The sequence below is a fragment of the Strigops habroptila genome, chromosome 19 (assembly GCF_004027225.2).
Source record: "Strigops habroptila isolate Jane chromosome 19, bStrHab1.2.pri, whole genome shotgun sequence".
Taxonomy (NCBI): Eukaryota; Metazoa; Chordata; class Aves; order Psittaciformes; family Psittacidae; genus Strigops; species Strigops habroptila.
Window position 1 is genome coordinate 3046630 of NC_044295.2, and position 20790 is coordinate 3067419.

The 20790-nt window shown below is 59.5% G+C and overlaps 2 protein-coding genes across 5 annotated transcripts; both read right to left on the reverse strand.

Moving 5' to 3' along the window:
* Positions 1 to 204: 204 nt before the first annotated feature.
* Positions 205 to 3102, reverse strand: TCAP (titin-cap). The gene is made up of 2 exons (XM_030508555.1): positions 1548 to 3102; positions 205 to 829 (listed from the first exon to the last, which is right to left on the reverse strand). Exons 1-2 carry the CDS (start codon positions 1694 to 1696, stop codon positions 574 to 576), a joined length of 405 nt encoding a protein of 134 aa, XP_030364415.1. The 5' UTR covers positions 1697 to 3102; the 3' UTR covers positions 205 to 573.
* STARD3 (StAR related lipid transfer domain containing 3) lies at positions 2416 to 20269 on the reverse strand. Of its 4 annotated transcripts, XM_030508472.1 has the most exons (15): positions 20173 to 20268; positions 15516 to 15795; positions 12725 to 12802; positions 12409 to 12486; positions 12264 to 12317; positions 12044 to 12161; positions 10877 to 10975; positions 10291 to 10346; positions 9448 to 9540; positions 8143 to 8205; positions 7119 to 7214; positions 6552 to 6631; positions 6062 to 6166; positions 4656 to 4749; positions 2416 to 3102 (listed from the first exon to the last, which is right to left on the reverse strand). In XM_030508472.1, exons 2-15 carry the CDS (start codon positions 15729 to 15731, stop codon positions 2992 to 2994), a joined length of 1341 nt encoding a protein of 446 aa, XP_030364332.1. In that variant the 5' UTR covers positions 15732 to 15795; positions 20173 to 20268; the 3' UTR covers positions 2416 to 2991. The 4 variants fall into 4 exon arrangements, with proteins under 4 accessions (XP_030364332.1, XP_030364334.1, XP_030364333.1 ...); XM_030508474.1 differs by lacking the exon at positions 12409 to 12486; XM_030508473.1 differs by lacking the exon at positions 20173 to 20268 and having other exon boundaries at positions 15516 to 16209.
* Positions 20270 to 20790: the final 521 nt, after the last annotated feature.

Consider the following 20790-nt stretch of genomic DNA (forward strand, 5'->3'; position numbering starts at 1 on the left):
GACCATCCCGGACCCTGGCACCGGCCGGGCTGGCGGGGGGGGCAGTTATGTAAGAGACGGTTTCCCCCCCCCCAAATCTCCCCAAAACCCCCCAACCCGGGGCCCTGCAGCACGCTGGGGCCCCTCCGGCTGCCTCAGTTTCCCCCTTCCCCACACTGTCCCATGGGGACTGCCCATAGCCCCCCATAACCAACACCACCAGGCCAGGCCGGGCATTTTATTGCCATACAAAGCCCATCATTGCCACAACCCCACCGCAGCCCCCACAGCCCCCCCCACAGGGCCCCGGTTGGCCCTGGTGGGGGGGTTCATTCAGCGCTCCCCATCCTCGCCCCCCCCTTTCCTTTGCCAGGGAATATGAGAGTCGCTTCCGGTGCTGCTGGGACCCCCCCTCCATCCCCACCGGCCTCCTCGATGCCCGCTATGGGGTGGGGGCTCCCAGGCGAATGGGAGCCCACCCCCTACATCCCACCACCACCTTCCCGTGCTGCCCCTTTGCAGAGCCCCCCCCATCATCATCATCATCACCGTCATCCCCCCCACCCCAGACCCCATCTGTCCCCATTGTCACCCTCAGCCCCTCTGGGCCTCGTGGGACAGGGAGCGGGACAGCGTGCGGGGGACCCCGTTCTTGGCGCCACGGAGGTCCTGGGGGGCGAAGAGGGGCAGGGGCAGGGTGCGGGCGTAGGGCAGGAGGTGCTGGGTCAGGGGCTGCCCCAAGCAGCCGACCCGCAGCACGCCCCACGGCGAGCGCTGCTCCAGCACCCGCAGCTCCCCGCGATGCTCCAGCGTCTCCCGGCGCTGCTCGTCCACCTCCCGACGGCACCACCTGGGAATGGGGCCGGGAATGGGGGCTCAGCGCCGCCCCCCATGTCCCACAGCACCCCTCCGAGATTCCCGTGTCCCCACTGGCCTCACCAACCCTGCGGGGACCTTTGGAGACCCACGGGGACCCCCGACATCCCTCGTGGCCACATGTGTGTGCCCAGCCCCATGGAGACCCCTGTATCCCCACTAGAACCCCCAAGACCCTCCCAGTCATCCCCCCCCACTCCCTGGAGCTCCACCGACTCCACAGGGACCCTTGGAGCCCCCCACAGCCCTTTGGACACCCCTGAGACCCCCATATCCCTCATGGCGCCATTAGGACCCTTGAAGCACCTCACAGCCTCCTGGGGACTCCTGAGACCCCCATATCCCCTATGACCCCACTGGGATCCTTGGAACCCCCCACAGCCCCTTAGGAACCCCTGAGACCCCCATATCCCCTGTGGCCTCACTGGGACCCTTAGAACCCCCCATAGCCCTTTGGGGACCCCTACAGCCCCCAAGGCCCCATTCGGACCCTTGAAGCCCCCATAGCCCCCTGAGGATCCCTGAGACCCCCATATCCCCCATGGCCTCATTAGGACCCTTGGAGCCCCCCATATCCCCAACTGCCCCCCTTGGGACCCTTGGACCACCTTATAACCCCAAGACCGCAGACGGCAGGACCCTACAACCCCAGCCCCCCAAGAACCCCCACTGGTGGCCGCGGAGCCCCTCACCCTTCCTCAGGCCGGGTGCTGAGCTCCAGGTCGAACCACTCGGCGCTGAAGGTCTCGCGCCGCCCCATGTCCTCCTCCCGCACCCGGCAGCCCAGGCGGGCCCCCGAGAGCAGCCCCCCGGTGCACACCACGGCGCTGGGGCCCAGCATCCTGCCCCCCAACGCGCTGCTGCTGCCCCCCAACACGCTGCAGCGCTTATATAGCCCCAAGGAGGCTATTTTGGGACGTGCCGCTGGCACCGTGGGGCCACGACGGTGCCAAGGGCCCCCTCAGGCCAAGCAGGGGGTGGCACCGGGGACACGTGTGTCGCCCCGTGTGTGTGTGTGTGTGTGTGTCCAGCCACGCTCAGCCCCGTGTGGCTGCGGTGACACCCCCAGAGCCGCGTCCCCTCCATGGGGACGTGGGGAGGGCGCTGCCAGGACCCCCCCCGGCTCCAGCCCAGGGCACGTTTGGCCTTTCCCTGCCTGGCAGCGATGGACCCCGAGGTGGGGACGGCTTTGGTGGCCTGTGCCACCCATCCCAGTGCATTGGTGGGACCAGTAGGGTCCCATTGCAGGGACAGGCTGTGCTGGGGGGGTGCTGGCTGAAAGGTGTCGTCCCCCCCCCCAGGCTGGGCTATTTACAGGGTCAACAGATGGGGGCTGCCAACAGATGGGTGCTCACAGGGTGCCAGCGGCCACGGTCATCCCGCTCCCAAAGGGAACAACTGGGATTCATGGGCAAGGATGCTCCAGGAGCTGCCAGTGACACCATGGGGTGGGGGCCACGGGGCACCCATGGCCAAAAGGACCACGGAGGAGCCACCCTTTGGTGTCCTCCTCGCTGTCACTCCCTCGGGTTACCCGGGGTTTGCGGAACACAACGAGCAAACAGTGCAAGGCTTTTAATGCTGACGTGTCCCCCCCCCTCGCAGGGACACCAGACCCCCAGGATGTGGGGGGGGGGGCTGCAGAGAGCCCCAGTGGGGGGGGGGCCCGGCCCCTACCGCAGCGTGGGCCCCGTGTGCAGGCGGCTTCGCTGCTTCTCTTTATAGCTCACAGGTAGAGAGAAGCCGCAGTCACCCCCGCACCAGCCCCCCCGCACCCCCCAGGGAGCAAAGCCTCTGCTCAAGGCTCTGCCTTCCCCCCCCCCCGCAAGAGGCAGCTTGTGCAGCCCAAAGCACCGGGGAACAGCCCAGAGCACCCCCTTGTCCCCTCCGGGGTGCTGCCGTGGGGCAGAGCTGGGGCTTCACCCCCATGAGAGGGGTCCTCACCCTCATGTGTCCTCCTGTGGGAGCCTGGGGTCACCCTGCGTGAGGGGGGCCCCGTGCGGGCAGGGGTTTGGCACGCACCAGGCCGGGTTTAGGGCACCCAGGAAGGAGGGAGAGTGTTGGAAGGAGGCGCCGAGCACTGCCCAGGCTCATCCCAAGCCGGGGCTCCCATTCCCACAGGAATGTCCGAGGCGCTCAGGGCCTGCCGCTGGCGCAGAGCTCGCCGACGCGCTGCCGCAGGTGGAAGGCGAACTCGAACATGGTGGCAGCCAGGGTCTGGTGGATCAGGTAGCGGGGCAGGCGGCCCTGCGGGGACAGGAGGGAGCCGGGAGCCCGGGCCCAGGGCGCTGCCGCAGCGGGGAGCTGCCGCTCGCACCCAGCCCGCGCCGGGGGAGGAACCGCTCTTCATTGCTCTAAAAAAGCCCGGCACGACTCAACCCAACCGCCTCGGCCCCGGCTCTATTGTGTGAGATGCATTTCAAAGTACATCTCATCCTTGTCTCTGCGGGGGAAGGCAGCTGAGGGAGGGCTGGGAGCAGCACAGGGGGTCCTGAGTGCAGGCAGGCACAGAAGGGCCCATCCCTTTGGATTGTGGCATTCCAGCAAGGCAGCAGGCAGAGGCTATTCCCTCGGGAGCAGCTTTTCTTTGCACCACAGGGGCAGGGGATGATGAGACTGTTGGTCCAGGGGCTATTTCAGCAAACGAGCTCTGGGGGCCCAGCTCCGGCACGTACCAAAACACACCCAGAGCGTGTGTAATTCTCACCCTTCGTTGAGGAAGGGATGAGCCATAGGCTATAAATACCTCCTCAGGGCCAAAGGAAATAACAAGGCAGCCCAGAAGAGGGGTCTGAGCCCTGCAGGAAGATGGTGGCAGCAGCAGACAGGAGGGTTATTAATAGCCCGGCCGCTCTGGCATTCCTTCCAGCAGCAGAGGCTGTGGGCGAGTGCTCTCCGGCCCGGGAAGCACAAGGAACATCTTTCCTTCCCCAGCTCCATCTTGCACAACCAAGCGGGTTCATTAACCCTCCAAAACTGCCCATGGGAGGCAGAGCCGGGAAGGAAAACTCGGCTCCGGCACAAAGGGGCAGGAGGCCGCGCTCTGCCCTGCCCCGGCATTCCCTGTGTCCCGGCGAGGAGCCTTCCCAACGCTTCCCAAAGCGTTCCACAAGGCAGGCGGGAGCTGGTGCGCGCTGTGGGGAGGGAGGGGGGGCCGTGGGAGGGGAGGGGGCCGCGCAGCTTTGCAGCAGAGCGCTGATGAATGGAGCCTTTGTGCTCGGCTGCTGCAGCGCCGTTACCACGTCAACCTCCAGCGAAGGAGGGAGGAAAGGGGCCAGCTCGGCTCCTCCAGCCCTGCCCGACCCCGGCTCCCTTTTGTCTGGGCCACCAGTAAGGGCTGGGACAAGCAGCTCCACAACCAGCTCCAGCTCTGGCTCCTCTCATGTGGCCAAAGAGCCTTTCTCTGGGTGCGGAGTTGGCCCCACACCGCGTTGTGGGGGTCCCTGGGAGCAGCAAGAAGCCAGGCACGGGTGTCCCTTTAGGGCACATGTGTCCCTAAAGAGGATAAACACCGACTTCCCCCCAGATCCTGCACACAGAGATGTGAAATCCCAAGGGAAGAGCTTCCCCACCTCACACAGGGACAACTCCAGGGGGAAAGAGGGTGATTTTCAGGTAGTGTTTAACCTCCACCTGCAGAACTCAGGTCCCATTAAAGGCAGCTTTGGATAACGAAGCCGCTTTGTGGGAGCACGGAGCAGGTCCTGAGCGTGCAGCGGGGGATGCTGGAGCTGCTGGGAGCTCTGCTGGGGACAGGATGCGGCCGCAGCGCGGGTGCATCAGCAGAGAGCTGCCTTTACCTTCAGGTCCGTGTTGAGAATCCAGATGAAGGTGCAGACCCTGGGGTTGCTGGGACATTTGAGCACGATGAATCCTCCGGGTCCGTTCTCACCCCTGCGGGGAAGCAAGAGCACACAGTGAGAGCCGGGGCTGGCTGCAGAGCTGCTCTGTAACGCCCTGGGGTGCACTGCTCCTGCAGCAGCAGCAGCCACCCCCTCTGCCTGGCAGCAAGAACTGGAGCCCAGCGGGGTGAGAGCAGATGCAGAGTGCCCGGGAAGGGATGTGCTTTGGCTGCAAGCACACGAGCAAGCACGGAGAGGCAGGTTTCCCACAGGTGCCTTGGCAGCGGTGCTGCCAGGGCTGCCGGCTGAGAAGCAGCCTCTGCCTCCACACTGTGCCAGCCCGGCCCCAGCTCTTCATCCCGAGGGAGCTTCCCAAGGAATAAAACCCTGTGGAAGTGGGTGCAAGGAAGAGGTCCCGGGGAAGCCGAGCGGCCAGGGAACCCCTGCCCGGTCAGGGACAGGCTCGGCACAGGGAGCCTTGTCACTCCAGCCCCCAGCTCCTTCCTCGCACCATCTGATCCGTCTCGGAGACAAGAGCTGTGCTCGACACACGGAGCCCAAATACAGATTTCCCTTCCCAGTTCAGGAACACGCTATTTTTTGCTGCATACATTTGTAAAGACGATCTTTCTAGGCCCTGAAGTCCCCAGCTCTTAAATAGACTGAGGCAGCTCCAACGGCTCCCAGTTAAAATGTCAATTACTTTAACCAGATTATTAGGAAAAACAAAGTCAGCGCGTGAAGTGGCACAGCTGGGCCCCGGGCACCGGAGCAGCATAACAAGGAGGCCTTGTTTGATGAGACTAAGCCCACTGAGATCCATCCCCGGCCAGGAAAAGCTGTCCCTTTGGAAGGGGAGAGGCCCAAGGCCTGTCCCGCTTCGGGAGCCAGCCCGTCCTGACGCAGCTTGTTTCACCCACGGGACCATCTCTGAACGTCCAGAGCCTTTAAAGTCAGTAAGTGCCTGGCTTACGAGAAGCAAAAGGCATCCGAGAGGCTCAAGCAGGTCCCAGTCAGCTGTTTACTGCCCCTCAGGAGCGGCAGCTGTCCCTGTTTGGGAATTAACTGTTACATAAACAGGATGCAGACCAGGATGGGGTTTGTGCTCTTAGTGGTCAACACCTCCACTCCCCTGAGCAGAGAGCTGGGAAACGCCCGAGCAACGCTCCCCAGCACCGAGACTTTCGTTTAACAAAGGAAGAAGAACAAGGGAAGCAAGGTTTAGCTCCACAAATAGACTTGGCTTCCTGCAAACGCTGCCAGAAAGACAGCAGGGTTTTCATTTCGGTGGCTTTTTGCCCTGAGCTTAAGCGAAGTGCGTGTGTCAGGAACCAGCTAAAAGAAGAATAGAACCTGCCTCTTACCTGACATACTTGGAGAGCGGAGGCTTCAGGCTGTGCGTGGTCGAGATCCCTGAGGAAATGTACCTGTCTCTTCTCCTCTCGATCCGCCGCACGTTCACGAAATCCCTGAGCAAAGAAAGGAATGCTTCGAAAGGTGCACGGGGGCTTGGGAGCAGTGAAACCCGCTCCCCAGGCTGCTGGGAAAGGCTGTGGCAGGGGTATGTCACCACCCGGACAAAGCCCAGTGCAGTGCTGTTATCAGGGAGCCCGAGTGACTGCGACAGATTTTGAGCTCCAAGACTCCTGCCAGAAATGTCTGGAGGAAACTTGAGGGGCTCCTTGTGCCTTTGGGAACATTCCCCAAGTTCCTCGTCGCCACCAGGAGCTCCCAGGCAGCACAGAGCAGCAGAGCTGGGGCTGAACACGCTCACTCCAGTCAGATGCTTCTCTCGCTGTGTTTCAGGAGGGTGTTTAGGGGCTCGGGATAAAGCAGAGGGTGGAATAAACTGACCTTGGGGAAACAACACCGCCTGCAGCCCCAGCTGCCACGTCGTACGAGACGATCGTGTTGTCTTCAACCCGCTGCAAGATCTGGGGAGGAGGGTGGGAAAAAAAGAGGAAAGAAAAGGTCTGCACACGCCAACAGCGACACGGACCCTCCCCTAACCCAGCACCAGGCTTCAAGGCAAACGGTGGGATGTGAGGCTGAGGGGCGACGAGCTCTTTGGCAGCGTGTCCCCTGCCCTGGGGCTCATCCCTCTGCTTTGGGGTGGCGGTTGCCTCCGGCTCCCCTGCACCCCAACAGCACAGACCCCAGCAAGCACAGGCAGGCCTGGCTCAGGCGCTGGCCCATCTCCCTGCCCACCTCATGGGCTCTTGGCTGGGCACCCGCGTGCAGCTGGCGGCCGCAGCGCATTCGGCTCGTACGGATGAGCGGCGGAGATTTAACGCCTCAGTGACTCGCATCCAGCTAAAGCTCCAGTAAGGGCCTGGCCGCAGCCTGTGCTGGACTGGGAAGCTCCAACTCTCCGCTCCAAGGAGCTCCTGTGATTAAGCCATCTTTGTCCGGCACGCTCACCTGGCATGCTGCCACTGTTCTGTTCCACAGGATCATCTTCTCAGGCTGGAGAATCACCTCCTGGTAAACCATTTCAGCAGAGCACTGCAGGAAAGCCTGAGGACAGAGCCAGAGCAGTTAGCCAGTCACTTGGGTAAGATTATCCTTAAGGGACACAGGACAGATCACAAAGAACAACTGGGATAATACAGGAGGGAAGAGGTGAGGCCGGCCTGGCTCCAGAGCACGCAAAGCCAAGGCTGCCACCCCTCTGCAACAGGGGCCTGGAGGGCACACGTGGAGCTGGAGAGGGCAAGTGTCTGTCTGCAACACAGCAAGACAGGCAGACCTTGGGGCTGGCGCCTCTCCCACCCTCACCCCACTCCAGCAACAGCTCCACTGTGCACACAACTGCTTGGGGAAGCTGCTGAGAAGCTGTTCTGAGCCCCAGCGCGGCCACTGATCTCTCCAGGTCCCCGTGGGACAGGAGATCTTTGGAGGTAAACGGTTAATGCAGTAAAGTGGGACCATCCAGCTTTTTCTGTGAGAGCTGCTCCATTGGCAGCTCCTGCCAGCGAGGCAGCATATGCACTGGAACAAAGAAAAGCTACCGCAGCACCGATGCTTCATTAAAACGTGGGTCCCAGCCAAGGCACTCCAGCAAGAGGGCACAGAGCACGGCACTTCCGAGCAGCTCTCCTCCATGCCAGGCGGCAGCAGACGCACGCTCAGCCCTGGTCTTGCTGGCAATTAGTTCCAATTAGCCTCCTTGGTCAGATTAGTCCTAGACGCTGGGGTTGGAAGCGAGTCTTGCAGTCACCTGCTCCCACTTCTACCAGCAGAGATTGGGGCCCAGCATGTTTGCTGGGGACTCTGTGTGCCAGCCAAGGGGCTTTCCTGGAGAGATTCCCCAGAGCGTGCAGGGCAGTTCATCTGTCTCAAGCACAGAGTGTGCTTTGCAGCCTGCCCTGCCAGGGCCAGCGGGGAAGCTGAGCTGGGACTCTGTGGCTCTGGACCACACAAAGCGATGCAGGAAGGTTCTTACCTTTAAAATAAAGGTCTTGCCATGGAAAGGGATTTCAAAAGTGTAAACGACGTCACCGAAGTCCTGTGCAAGAAAGAAGAAAAGCTTACATTTAGGTCAGCCAAAGCATTTGGGGATAAATCACCTCACATGGCGCTGCAGGACCCTCGGCAGCCCTCACACGGCCCCTGCCTCCCCATAGCAACCCCAGAAGGGGAGCTGCACTGAGCCCGTTTCAGATGCACATGCAGAGATTTCCATAAACAAAACAATATCCAGAGAGGCAGCAGGGATGAGACAGAAAAAGAATCCGCCCCATGCCAGCCTGCAAACTCCTCATCAAGGTCAAATTCTCTTTGTAGCAAGCTACCAGCACCAGGGTAAGAGAAAGGGGGGAGTTTGCCAACATTGCTGCTGTTACCTACATCTGAGAAGAGACTCCCTGGGGGGGTCAGGGATGGACAGATGATAACCTTTCATCATTAGCCCTGTGTTAAACTCTGATTAGTCTATTTAAATCCATCCCCCTTCGGATAAAGAAAACAATCTGCCCAGCTAGTTTGGCATCAGACAATGGATCACTTGACAGGGGAATTTCAACCACCAGATGAGACGGCAGTTTGCAGGACTCTCGCCCCGCAAGCTGAAAGCAAGGTTGGTTTTAGGGGGCAGAGGCACTGCCCCTTTGTCTCCACCCTTTGGAGAGAGAAAAGAGCTCTTGGTACCCCAGAAAACTCTCCTATAGCTCAAGGAATGGGGAGGAAACAGGCAGGGCAGGGCCTGCTTTGCTTTGTGTGCTGCCCAAAGCAAGAGGTGCCACAGTGGAAAGACCTAAGGCAGAGACACGTCCCCCATTTACATGCCAGCACCCACAATGTCCCTGTCCTGGGGAAGGGGGAACACAAACAGCTTTGGGGGTGGGAGAAGCAGCCTGTGCCCCACATTCTCCTGCTCCCATGTGGGCCAGGGCTGCTCGGTGTGGGGTTCCCAGCACGCTCAAAGGTGTGGAGCAAGGGCAGGACCGTTGTGCCTCCACAGCTCCGCATCCCAACGCCAAGCAAAGGTGAGCCCTTCCCCGCCTGCCATCTAGGAGGAGGAGTGATGGGCTCTCTCCTGTCAAACAGGAAGGCAATTAAACGTCTAATTAAATAAGAGGGGATTTTACATTTAACTGCACTGGAATAGGTTCCTAATTCAATCAGGTAATTGTAACGCTTGTTAATTTTTCATGTCGCGAGGAGGTTTCAAAAGCCTCATTTGTCCTCCCGTTTCTGCTAAGCCATCCGTGCTCCCTGCCAGCAGCACGTGGGGCAGGGGGACACTTGCATTGTTCTTCTCGAACTTCCAGTTCTCCTCCTGGGCGAGGATTTGGTCCACAACCTCCATCGCATCTTTGCCTTGTCGGACGTACTCTTTCTCCTAGGAGAGAAGAGAGCATTTCGTTAGCTGGGCTTGCAGAGGCTGGCAGAGGGAAAGGGGATCTCTCCCATCACCACACCGCAGAAATCTCTTAATTTGGGTGACAGAGGCCTCATTTTGGAGCTCAAAGTCACGCTCCCCGCCCTGGCTGGGATCCACACACCAGCTGCGCCTCCCGCCTTCACGTAGGGGTTTCCAGCAGGCAAAGGGCTGGGAGATGAGCAGAGCTTCCTCCCGTGGCGGTGCTAGAACTGGGGCTGAACGGCAGCAGAACCCCTTGGAAAAGAGCAGGAAGCAGCTTGTGCCCAGCCAGGCTTCGGGGAGGGAAACGTGCCCTGTGAGCCATGGAGCAGCAGGGATGGCCGAGGCGATGCCCTTCTTGGTGTGTGACCAGGGAAGGGTGGAGGGGGATTGAGGCAGAGCAGAATCACATCCCTGTGGAATGCTGCAGGGAAGAGCGTGCAGCCCTGGGGATGTGGGTTAATGTTGGGTGGCCCAGAGAAGCCCCTCCTGTGGTGGCCACGATGCCACCAGTCCCGGGGCACACAGGGAGCAGCGTGGTGCTGAGGGACAGGCAAAGCAGGAGGATGTGAAGTGAGGGACCAGCCTGGGGTGCTCTGGAGATACAGCACCCTGCTGGGGCCACAGGGGGGTCAGAGACCCCCATAGACCTGGAGGACCCTGAAGCTAAGGGACAAGGAGTGCTGAGGGACAGGGAATGCCACCTCAGGCCATGCTGCCTCTGTTTACCTGAGCTGTCAGCACCTTCCTCCCTGCACCTTCCTCATCCGACTCATTGTCCGACCCTGGAGGGGGTGAAGCACACAATGAACACACCACTGATGAAGCCCCCACCTGCACAACCTCCCTCTGGCCTTCTCCTGGGGGACAGTGTCTGATCCTGTGCCCTATCCGATGGGAAGGGCTGTCAGTGGGGCTGCTGAACACGGGCACTGCAACTCATCACCTGCAACTCGCCCCATGCCCTCACCCCAAGGGCAGCACTTTTCAAGCCCTTTAACCACTGCTGAGAGCACTGAATCCCAAGCCCACAAAAGGCTCCAGTTTCCCGCAGAGCCGAAGCCAGGCGCGGGGGCTGAGCGTGACTCTGCTCTGCAGATGGCACAGGGACAGCACGGCCGTGCCCCCCCTGCCCGGGCGCAGGGCACAGGGTGAGGACAGGGGAGCCTGTTCTGCACTGGCAGGTCTTGACACTGCCAAGGGCTGGGATAACGAGACAGAGCCTGGGAGGAGGCGATGGTGCCGGGGAGGAGGAACGCTGCGATGGGAACAGGCTCGGGAAGGGAGGCAGGAGGGGAGGAAGAGCACGTCCTACCTGCAAAGGACTCTGGTGGGGAGTAGAACTGCCCCTCGGAAAGGGCTCCGGGGTAGAGCAGGGGCCCACGAGAGGCTGCAGCCTGGGCTGCCAGGTACCCTGCGAACCAAAGCGCGAGGTTTTACACACACAGCACCCAGTGCTCCGACACCGAGGGGTGCTGGAGCCCCAGCACATCCAAGCCCTCCTCAAGCACCCTCCCAGCCACTTTCCTCCGGGTACAGCTGGTCCCTGACTGCCACCAGCCAGCCCACCAGCTTTTCAGCTCCTATTGCCTCATCTTTTGTTTGAGACATTTTATCTGCATGGAGATCAATGGGCTCTTCTGCCTGTCAAATCCAAAGGCGATTAAGCATCTAATTAAATAAGAGCTTCCCCTGGAAGCAATTTGGAACCTGAGCCTAATCCAATAGAGGCATTAAACACTTGATCATTTTTCATCTTAAAGCCTCCTTGCAAGACCCAAACATCCTCTGGTGTTTTCCAGTCAGTGCATTTCTGATTGAGCCCCTCTTGACGAATACTCCTTCCTTTAGGTGCCATTTCCCAGTCCCCTGTCGTCAGTGAAGCCTGTGAGAGTGACCCCCTCCTTTTGCTGTGGTAGGAAGGGGCAGCCGTGCCAGCCCGAGCACTCGCTCCCTAGAAGGACCCCTGGAAGTTACAGGTGCCCAGCACTGGAGGGTGATTTGTAACCTCAGCCCCCAAAGGCTGTCAAATTTCACAGGCCATAAGTGACGTCGTGGCCCTGAAACGTGGCTGTGACTAAAGCAACCCCCCCCGAAAGGTCTCCAGCCCGGCTCCAAGGCAGATATCCCGACACAGAGCCCAAGAGCCCGCCTGGCATTTGTCTCCCTGTTTCAAAACACCTTCTCCAAGGCGGAGGTGAGCTCCGTTTCCAACCCGTCTGGCTTCTGCATCCAGACACTGGGGAATCTGGCACACTTCTCTCCACTCAATTAAAAGATGCTTTTTATAATCTGGTATTTTCTTCCCCTGAAGGGACTTATATACCATAACAGAACGGAGTCGGGCACTTACTGTCACAGCCAGCCTGGAGATCACTTCTCCATAAATGTCATATCTGCCAAGGTGCTGCCAAAGCAGCAGCAACCCCAGGCCTGGGAGTCTCATCTGCCAACTCCTACCAGAGAGGAGCAAAATACTCACATCGTTCCTCTTCTGCTTCCTGAGTTAGGACTTTAAAATCCAGGAACCAAGTCTCCAGCCAAGCAATGACAAACGAGACGATAGGAAGCAAATAGCCAAAAGCCCCTTTGGCCAGAAGCTGTGTGGAAGAAAGGAGAAAGCAGAGGGAATTCACAGCGACAGGCAACCAGCGGCAGCAAGTAACCACAAAGCAATTCCCTGCGAGCCCAAGGAGACCAACCTCGGAGAGGATGACCTTCACAATCAAGAAGGCACTGGATACCAACGTAGTGACCTGAAAAACAAACGTGCAACACCTCAGAGCCCTGCAAACTCCGGGTGGAGAGAGAAAACCCCAAAGAGGAAAGCAAAAGCTGCCTCCTTACCGCTATGACCCACCAGTGGCGCAGCTTTACGATGGCGTAGGCCAGCAGCAACACAAAGAAACGAAAGAAAGCCAAGACCTTTAAAACAAAAAGCCATCGACACTCATCACTGCCCTTGTCCCTCTGCCAGGTGCTGGCGAGGACACAGGCACGAGCCAGGCTCCTGTGGACCCCACACTTACACAGAGCGGGCCAAGGCTGCAGCAGGATGGGCTGAGCCAAGGGGACCCCGGCATGCAGATCCCCCCCCCCCCCCAAAAGCTCTGCCCAAAGCTCCGAAGCTGTTTCCGCACCTGCAGCAGCCTGAGATACTCACAAAGATATCAAAGAAAGAGGTCTTAAAACTGTACTTGATGATTTCGCTCTCCAGGTTCTTCTGAATGCCATCCTTGGTCTGAAGGGGAGACAGGAAACCAGAAAGCCATTGAGTGCACTGATAAGAAACTAATGGTAGAAAGAACCCGGCCAAGCGGTGACCGGAGGCTGCCGCCAGGTCAGGTTGTGCATCAGGCATACAAATGCTGTCTCATCTGCCAGGGCAGCACCACGGGAGGATACAACAGCCCATTTCACCCTCGGTTTCACACCGAGGAGCAGGAGTAGAGCAGCCAGAGCTGGAGCAGCACGTTAAACACTTCTCCATGGGCTCCTCGGAGCTGCTCCTTTGGCTCAGCCACCAGGTCACAAGTCTCACAGCCTAAAGGGCTTGGGTGAACACCTCCCGCTCGTGCCCATCGCTTCCACGGGTGGCTTTAGGTGACAGACTCCAGCTGTACTGGAGGAGACGTGGAAAACATGGAAAAGCCACAGGAAACTGCTTCTCCAGCACCTCCAGTGACGTGCTGAAGCAAGCGTCCCACAGCTGGATAATCCAAACATCTCCCCTGCGAGGGCTCTCGGGGGTCACTCAGCAACCTGGTGGGGTGGAAGCTGGGATCATCCTTGTCGTGCAAAGCACTGAGGGGTCCCCTCTCCTGTTTTCCAGGCCAGCTGGCTTCCCACGGCTCCCAGCAGTGCTGAGCTGCCCTCCAGGAAAGCTGATGGAGGAACTCAACCGGTAGGTTCAAATGTACTGGCAAAAGGGGAAGAGGGAGGAGAGGAGGACGAGGGACATGCACAGACACAGACAGACCACAAGGAAAGCCAAAAGAGGCTAAAATGCTTCCTGGGCTATTGTATGAGAGCGTGGAAAAAGCTCACAGAAGAGCTGTCTTGCCTCACCCCCAGACAATCCGGGGCCTGACAGCCCTGCTGCTTTTGACACCATAAATCCTGCTCTCGGGAGCTTGGGATGGCTGTTTGTGAGGAAGCGGATGGCTCAGGTAACTGGAACAAATGCTTCACCTTTAGGCTATTGGTTTGAACGCAGCCCAGCTGGCCTGGAAGCTGGGAGAGGCTGGCAGCTGTTTGATGAGCTGTGAGAAACAAGTTGGTGGATCTCAGGCCAGTTCTTGGCAGCCGGGTGTCCTGGCACCCTCTGGTCTGACAGTCCAAGGACAGAAGAGGCAGCCATCGGGAAACGGGCCCTCTAGGTCAGGGCTGGTGCTTGATATTCAGGGCAAGGGGGGCAAAGCAGTTCCGTGCTGTTATTGCTTTACCCCAGCTGGGGCTACAGGGCTCGTGCCAGGCAGCTTTGCCCCACACCGCTTCCCTAGGAGATGCTGCAGAACGAGACATGGGGAAGGCTTTGGATTAGGAGTTCTGGGAGGTGGTTTTCGGTTGGAACTGAAGCATCTTCTGTCCCCGAGAGCAGCGAGTTACAGTTTGCAGGCAAGAGACATTTAACGAGGGCCAATTTGCTCGGCTTATCTTGCAGCGAAGGAAACCGTTTGATAAAAAAAGCATTAGTCATGATATAAAGTCGTTGCTCTTCATAAGGAGGCAAATAAGCTGTCCTAATAGCTTTAAATATGCAGCATCTCGGCTCGGGGCCTAAATATCAGCAGTTAGTCACTCATTAATGGCTACCTGCAAGCCCTACGCTCACAATCACCCTGGTGACCGTGCTGGCACATTATCCCCCTGGGGCTGGAGGGACAGCACCTCTCCAAAGAGCCCAGAGAACAGGGACAAGAGCAGGAGGCCGGGGTCCAAGCCAGGACACCGTTGGCATCGCTGGAATGCTGGCTGGGAGATGCTTTTTCCTAGGCAGGGGTCTCTTCAGGCTCTCAGTGCTGGAGCGGGCAAGGGGAGGGAGCTGCTGGTCCAGGCAATCTGTTAAGTGCAGACACCCAGGAGATAAAGAGGGCAGAGATAAGAGCTGTTAAGTGAGGGCAGGATCCAGTGCTGATAAATAAAAGCCAGAGGCAGGCAGGGCTGCACGCAGAAGCACTGGGGTCTATCTGTTCATCTGCTCTGCTCTCGGGGTTGTTCCATGGGAGGAAGGACATGCCGTACCCGAACCGCGCCGCCACCAGGGCTGAAACCAGCCACGACCAGTTCAGGAGAAATCAAAACAAAATAAAACGCAGGGAAGAGCTTCAATCTGATGGGAATGAGGGAAATAAACCGCATCTCCCTGGCCCTTGCAACAGGTGAGCAAACAGAGCAGCCTGCACAGGCGTGACGGACCACAGCCCTCGTGTTCCCCTTCGCTATCCCCCGCGCAGCACAGCAGCAGCTCCAGCTTTCAGAAGCTGAGCTTACAAAGCTCAAAGCCTCTTTTGTGTGTGCCCAGCAGCTGGGTGGGTGTGAGGAGGGTCTGCACATCCTCTGATGCTCGCAGAACAAGACGCTGCAGCAGAGCTGGCAGCTGCCTGGCAAGCACGGCGAGCAGCTTCACTTAAGGGGAGCAGGAGAGAAACCGGGCGAAGTGCTCAACCTGGCGATCGCAAGGGCCCCAGATCTCGTTTCATTCCACCACAGAGCACGGTGTTAACAACCCTGGACAGCCACAACAGAGCCCGGGTGCAGGAAACGAGCTGGACTTTCGTTTACCCTGAGTGCAGCAGCTCCTGAGCCAGCTCCAATGAGCAGAGCGCTGGGAAGAGCAAACAAAGCCTTGGCCCCAGCCTTCTGAACCCGAGCAATTAGCACCGAGGGAGCTGCGTTCCAAAAGCACAACTCCACAGGACAAAGGCTCCCTGGAATTGCTTCCCCCGACTTACATTCAACTCGATTATCCACAACAAAGAAATGAAGAGCAGGTCGAAGGTGACGAAGAGGCAGAAGGTCCTCCTCACATCCGAGATGGCTTTCCTCTTCTCCGGAGAGAAGTAGCAGTATGGAGAGAAGCCCTGGCTCTGGGAAAACGAGGTGCTGATGGAGGCTATGGCTGGGAGGCTTCGTTCCAGGTTGTGCTGCAGGTCTGTGGGCTTGCTCATCCTCGGCCCAAGCCACTTGGGTCCTACATCAGTCAGGGCAGCATCGGCCAAGTCAGTGCATCACCTGCGGGGAGACACACAGGGCACCCTCAGGTCTCTGGATGCTCCTTTTCCTCTTCCCCTCTAAGAGTAAATATTCCAATTTCCACATCAGGTCCTGTCTGTTTTATACAGGGAAAAGGCTAATACCAGCTTCTGGGCTGCCAAAGAGCCTCCCATTCTGAAGCAAAGACAGCCAGGGCTGCCCCATCTCACCCTGGCACCCTCGTCTGCACAGGCAGAGACTTTCCTCCCCTCCTGCTCACTGCGGGAAGGAGGAATTGGCTGGGAAAGGCTCAGAGGTGCCAGGGGTCCATGGAGCCACCAGGAAGTGTCCCTGGGACACGGAGCAGCCACCCAGCAGAGGCCACAGCCAGAGCAGCAGATGGCAAACCCTGTGGAGATGCTGCTGTGGCAGCAGGAGAAAGGCCTCGTGGTGTTTCTCCAGCTCCAAGAAGGGAGCAGCTCCCAGGATCCCGGAGCCACTGTGAGCTCAGCCCTTCCCTGTGCCGCAGCAGCCTCCTCTGCACGGACACAAAGTTCCCAGGGGCACAAGGCAACCTGCAACGCCTCAGGAGCTGGTTATCCATCAGCCAGACCCCATCCCACACAGCCAGGAGAGGACCCGGCTCGCTTTGGGAGCGGGATGGTGGGTTTCGCACCCGGCTCGGCCAAGCGGAGCAGCAGGAAGCGGCAGGAGCTGCTCCTGGCCCCTGCAGCGGCAGTGCCGGGTGGTGGTGCAGCCTCAAGGCTGTTTCCATGCCAAAAGCATTGTATGAAAATCCTTCCTCTCCGTCAGCGGGGCACGAGGAGGCCACGGTGTTAATGGACCATGCGACAGAGCACACCCTGCAGACGCACAAGGAAAAGGGGGGAAGCCAAAACAGGTCATTCCAGGGATCTGCCAGTCCCTGGAGTCACCCACGGTGAAAGCACAGCTACAACCACTGCAGAACGCTCCTGCTCGAGCACACAAAAACCCAGCTTCTTCCCTGCATTAGCTCCTGCCACAGCAGCTCTGCATCCTCCAGGATCCAAATGTGCTTTGTCAACAAGAGATCCCACTTGGAACGACCAGGAGGCTGCAGCCATGCAATGCCTAAGGGAAGAAAACCCACCCTAAGACTCATGGGAAGGGGCAATCCATGGGGTACACGAAGCTGCTGAGCCCCATCAGACAGCTGAGCACCAGCAAGAGCTTGATTTGGGGCAGGTTTGGGGCTGGGAGGGAACAAAGCTGCGCTCCTGTTAAGTCCCTGTGAGTGTCTCTCTCGGAGGCACTTCGGAAGGAGCCGCAAGACTTGTCACTTCAGATCAGCCACCGCGGCCGCTGCTCCGAGCCAGGGGCCCCGTCTCAAAGTGAGGAAAGTTAGAACACATCTGTGAGAGCTGAATAATGCATCACCCCAGGCAGGGGCTGCCTCCTCCCGCACTGCCTCCGACACCGCTTTGCACTTAGGCAGCTCCCCACAACCCTCACAGCGCTTTAAAATCACCCTGTGAGCCCCCCCCCAGCCCCACTTCCCACCCCCCAGCTCTGCAGTGTCAGGGATACGGCACAGCACAGCTTTAACCTGCCAGAGGGGAGATTGAGATGAGCTCTGAGGCAGAAGCTCTTCCCTGTGAGGGTGCTGAGGCGCTGGCACAGGGTGCCCAGAGAAGCTGTGGCTGCCCCATCCCTGGCAGTGTTCAAGGCCAGGTTGGACACAGGGGCTTGGAGCAACCTGCTCTAGTGGAAGGTGTCCCTGCCCGTGGCAGGGGGTTGGAACTGGAGGAGCTTTAAGTTCCTTTCCAACCCAACCCATTCCATGATATGGCAGAGCCCACCTCAGCCACCCCAAACCCTTAAACCCCAGTTTTCCCCCCAGTGAGGTTTAACACTTCAAACCACCGGCAACAACCAGCTCTGGGGGGAAGAACCAGCAACAAGAGCTTCACCTTCAGAGCGCTGTGGGGCAGAGCAGAAACATTTGAAGGCCAGATGAAGCCCCTCAAGTGGGGCTGCTCCTTCAGGCAGGGAGCAAGGCGAGAGCAGCAGGAGCAGGGACGGGAGCGTGCAGAAATGTGCCTTTTTCTGGGTGACAGATAAATTATTGAGCGCCCTGGTGCTGTATTATGCATTCAGCATCCTCCGCAGCCTGCGAGGGGCTTGGAGCAGCTCCCACAGCCAACACCAGCCCCGAGTGAGTGCCAGGAGTGGCACAGGGACACCCGGGTGACAGGGGCACAGCACCCACACCAGGGACCCCGCGGGGCTTTTCTGGTTAAGGACAAAGGGTGTTCTTGAGTCTGCGAGGAAAGATTTGGGGTGTTTTTGGTGGTGATAGCTCCTGCTTTGAAGGTGAAGCAGGAGGTGAGAGGTGATGCCACCATCAGCAGTGAACCCCAGTGGGAAGGAGGAGAGGTGGACAGCGAGATCCTGAGGCAGCCCCAAGCACCAGCACCCAGAAGGGTCCCCGCAGCACAACGCTGCAGCCCCAGGAGCTGGTGCTGAGGCACGTCCTGTCCCTGGGAAAGGCCGGAGCAGCCCCTGCAAAGCCCCAGTGCCACCACCTCGTCAGTGTCACCCCCTCCCCAGCACCAGCCCTTTCAGATTCAAATCACAAGGCTCTCATTAGCACCCGTTTGCATGTTAATGACATGTCTTCCAGCAAGAAGCTTTTCCATCTTGTGACACCAGCTTCTCCTTTCCTCCCGCGCCCCCACTTCCTATTAATGTGTCTTCTCAGCTCACATGACAACTTCAACAGCTAATTCTCGTGTCACCTCTGCTGAGAGTGAGCAGCCTCTGCACCAGCACTGCACCATGAGAGGGAAAAGCCTCTGGTGCAGAGCGAGAAGGATGAGACCCTGCAGAGGCACCGGCCATGGAGGCTGACACGGGTCCGAGCTTCCTAACGGGAGGAGAGGCCTTTAAAAGAGGAAAGGTGAAGGTTAGATGCTAAACCTCGCTCTAAAAAAGCCCTAAGAGAGAGCGTGGAGCTGGTCAGCACAAAGACAGGATCAAAAGCGAGGGATCAGCAGCCCTGTTCCACACAGGGTTTCATTGAGACTCCTCGAGAAGGCTCCTTAAGGAGAGACCTTAGAGCAGCTCCAGGGCCTAAAGAGGCTCCAGGAAACCTGGAGAGGGGCTTTGGCCAAGGGATGGAGGGACAGGCCAAGGGGAATGGCTTTAACCTGACTGAGATGAGCTCTGAGGCAGAAGCTCTTCCCTGGGAGGGTGCTGAGGCCGCAGCGCTCACGGCTGGGCCCTCACGGGGTGGTTTTCCAGCACCATGATCCCGCAGGAAGCAACAACCTGTCCCCACACCCTAAAGCAGCTCCCAGGGCTGCTCCCAGCCCGTGTGTGTGCTGGGATGTGTCACCGCGACAGGAGGTGACAATCGCAGCAGCGCAGAGCCACGAGGGGAGCGGCGACGGGGCGCAGGGAGAGACCCGGAGCCCAGCTCCCGCCCGGCCCCACCAGCAGGAACAAGGACACCGGGATTGAGCTGGGCAGCACCTTCCCTGCAGTGAGCACGTGGATGTGTCAGTGGCCACCAACCCGTGTCAATGGCCACCAACCCCTTGTCAACGGCCACCAGCCCGTGTCAGTGGCCACCAACCCCCGTCAATGGCCACCAACCCCTTGTCAATGGCCACCAACCCTTGTCAATGGCCACCGACCCGTGTCAATGGCCACCAGCCCGTGTCAATGGCCACCAGCCCCTTGTCAATGGCCACCAGCCTGTGTCAATGGCCACCGGCCCCGTGCCAATGGCCACCAACCCCTTGTCAATGGCCACCAGCCCCTTGCCAATGGCCACCAGGCCATCTCAATGGCCACCAACCCCCTGTCAATGGCCACCAACCCCCTGTCAATGGCCACCAACCGCTTGTCAATGGCCACCAGCCCTTTGCCAATGGCCACCAGGCCATATCAATGGCCACCAACCCGTGTCAATGGCCACCAACCCCTTGTCAATGGCCACCAGCCCCTTGTCAATGGCCATCAACCCATGTCAATGGCCATAAACCCCTTGTCAATGGCCACCAACCCGTGTCAGTGGCCACCAGCCCCTTGTCAGTGGTCACCAGCCCCTTGTCAATGGCCACCAACCCCTTGTCAGTGGCCACCAGCCCCTTGTCAGTGGCCACCAACCCATGTCAATGGCCATAAACCCCTTGTCAATGGCCACCAGCCCCTTGTCAATGGCCATCAACCCGTGTCAATGGCCACCAACCCCTTGTCAATGGCCACCAACCTGTGCCAATGGCCACCAGCCCCTTGTCAATGGCCACCAACCCGTGTCAGTGGCTCCCCCCCGGTCAGTGTTTGCCGTGGGGCTCAGGGGGAGCCCCGCGGGCCCCTCAAGGGCTCCCGGCCCCGGCCCCGCTCCCGGCCCCGCTCCCGCCCCGGTACCTGCCGCCGCCCGGTGCCGGCCCCGCCGGAAGCTGACCCCGGGACGCGCCGCTTCCGGGCCTGGCCCCACAAGGGAAGCTCCAGAGCGAGGCTGCGCCGGCGCAAACCATCGCCGGCCCCGGGGGGGTGCGGACAGAACCAATGGGGCTGAGGGAGAAACCATTTGGTACATGGGGGGGGCAGTGGGGATGGGGGGCCGTTCCCCACTCTGGGGGGATCAGTGGGGCTGGGAGGGACCATTCCCCATACAGGGGGGATGAGTGGGGCTGGGAGGGAGCATTCCCCATCCAGGGGGGGATCAATAGGGCTTGGAGGGATCATTTCCCTCCCGGGGGGAGAATCAGTGGGGCTGGAAGGAACCATTCCCCATCCAGGGAGAAATCAGTGGGGCTGGGAGGGACCATTCCTCATCCAGGGGGGGATCAATAGGGCTGGGAGGGACCATTCCCCATCCAGGGGGGGATCAATAGGGCTGGGAGGGACCATTCCCCACCCGGGGGGGATCAGTGGGGCTGGGAGAGACCATTCCCGTGGGAGAGGGAGGGTGTCCATAGGGCACCTGGGTCTGCCCCACAGCCCTGCCCCACAGCTCCCTGTTCCCGCCCCACCGATGCCCAG

Coding starts and splice junctions, on each gene's coding strand:
- STARD3 (XM_030508472.1), bottom strand. CDS start 15,731: ATGAGCAAGCCCACAGACCTGCAGCACAACCTGGAACGAAGCCTCCCA. Junction 12,162..12,263: donor TGAAGGTCATCCTCTCCGAG/GTTGGTCTCCTT, acceptor TCTTCCACACAG/CTTCTGGCCAAAGGGGCTTT. Junction 9,541..10,290: donor GGAAGGTGCTGACAGCTCAG/GTAAACAGAGGC, acceptor CTTCTCTCCTAG/GAGAAAGAGTACGTCCGACA.
- TCAP (XM_030508555.1), bottom strand. CDS start 1,696: ATGCTGGGCCCCAGCGCCGTGGTGTGCACCGGGGGGCTGCTCTCGGGG. Junction 830..1,547: donor AGCACCCGGCCTGAGGAAGG/GTGAGGGGCTCC, acceptor CCCCATTCCCAG/GTGGTGCCGTCGGGAGGTGG.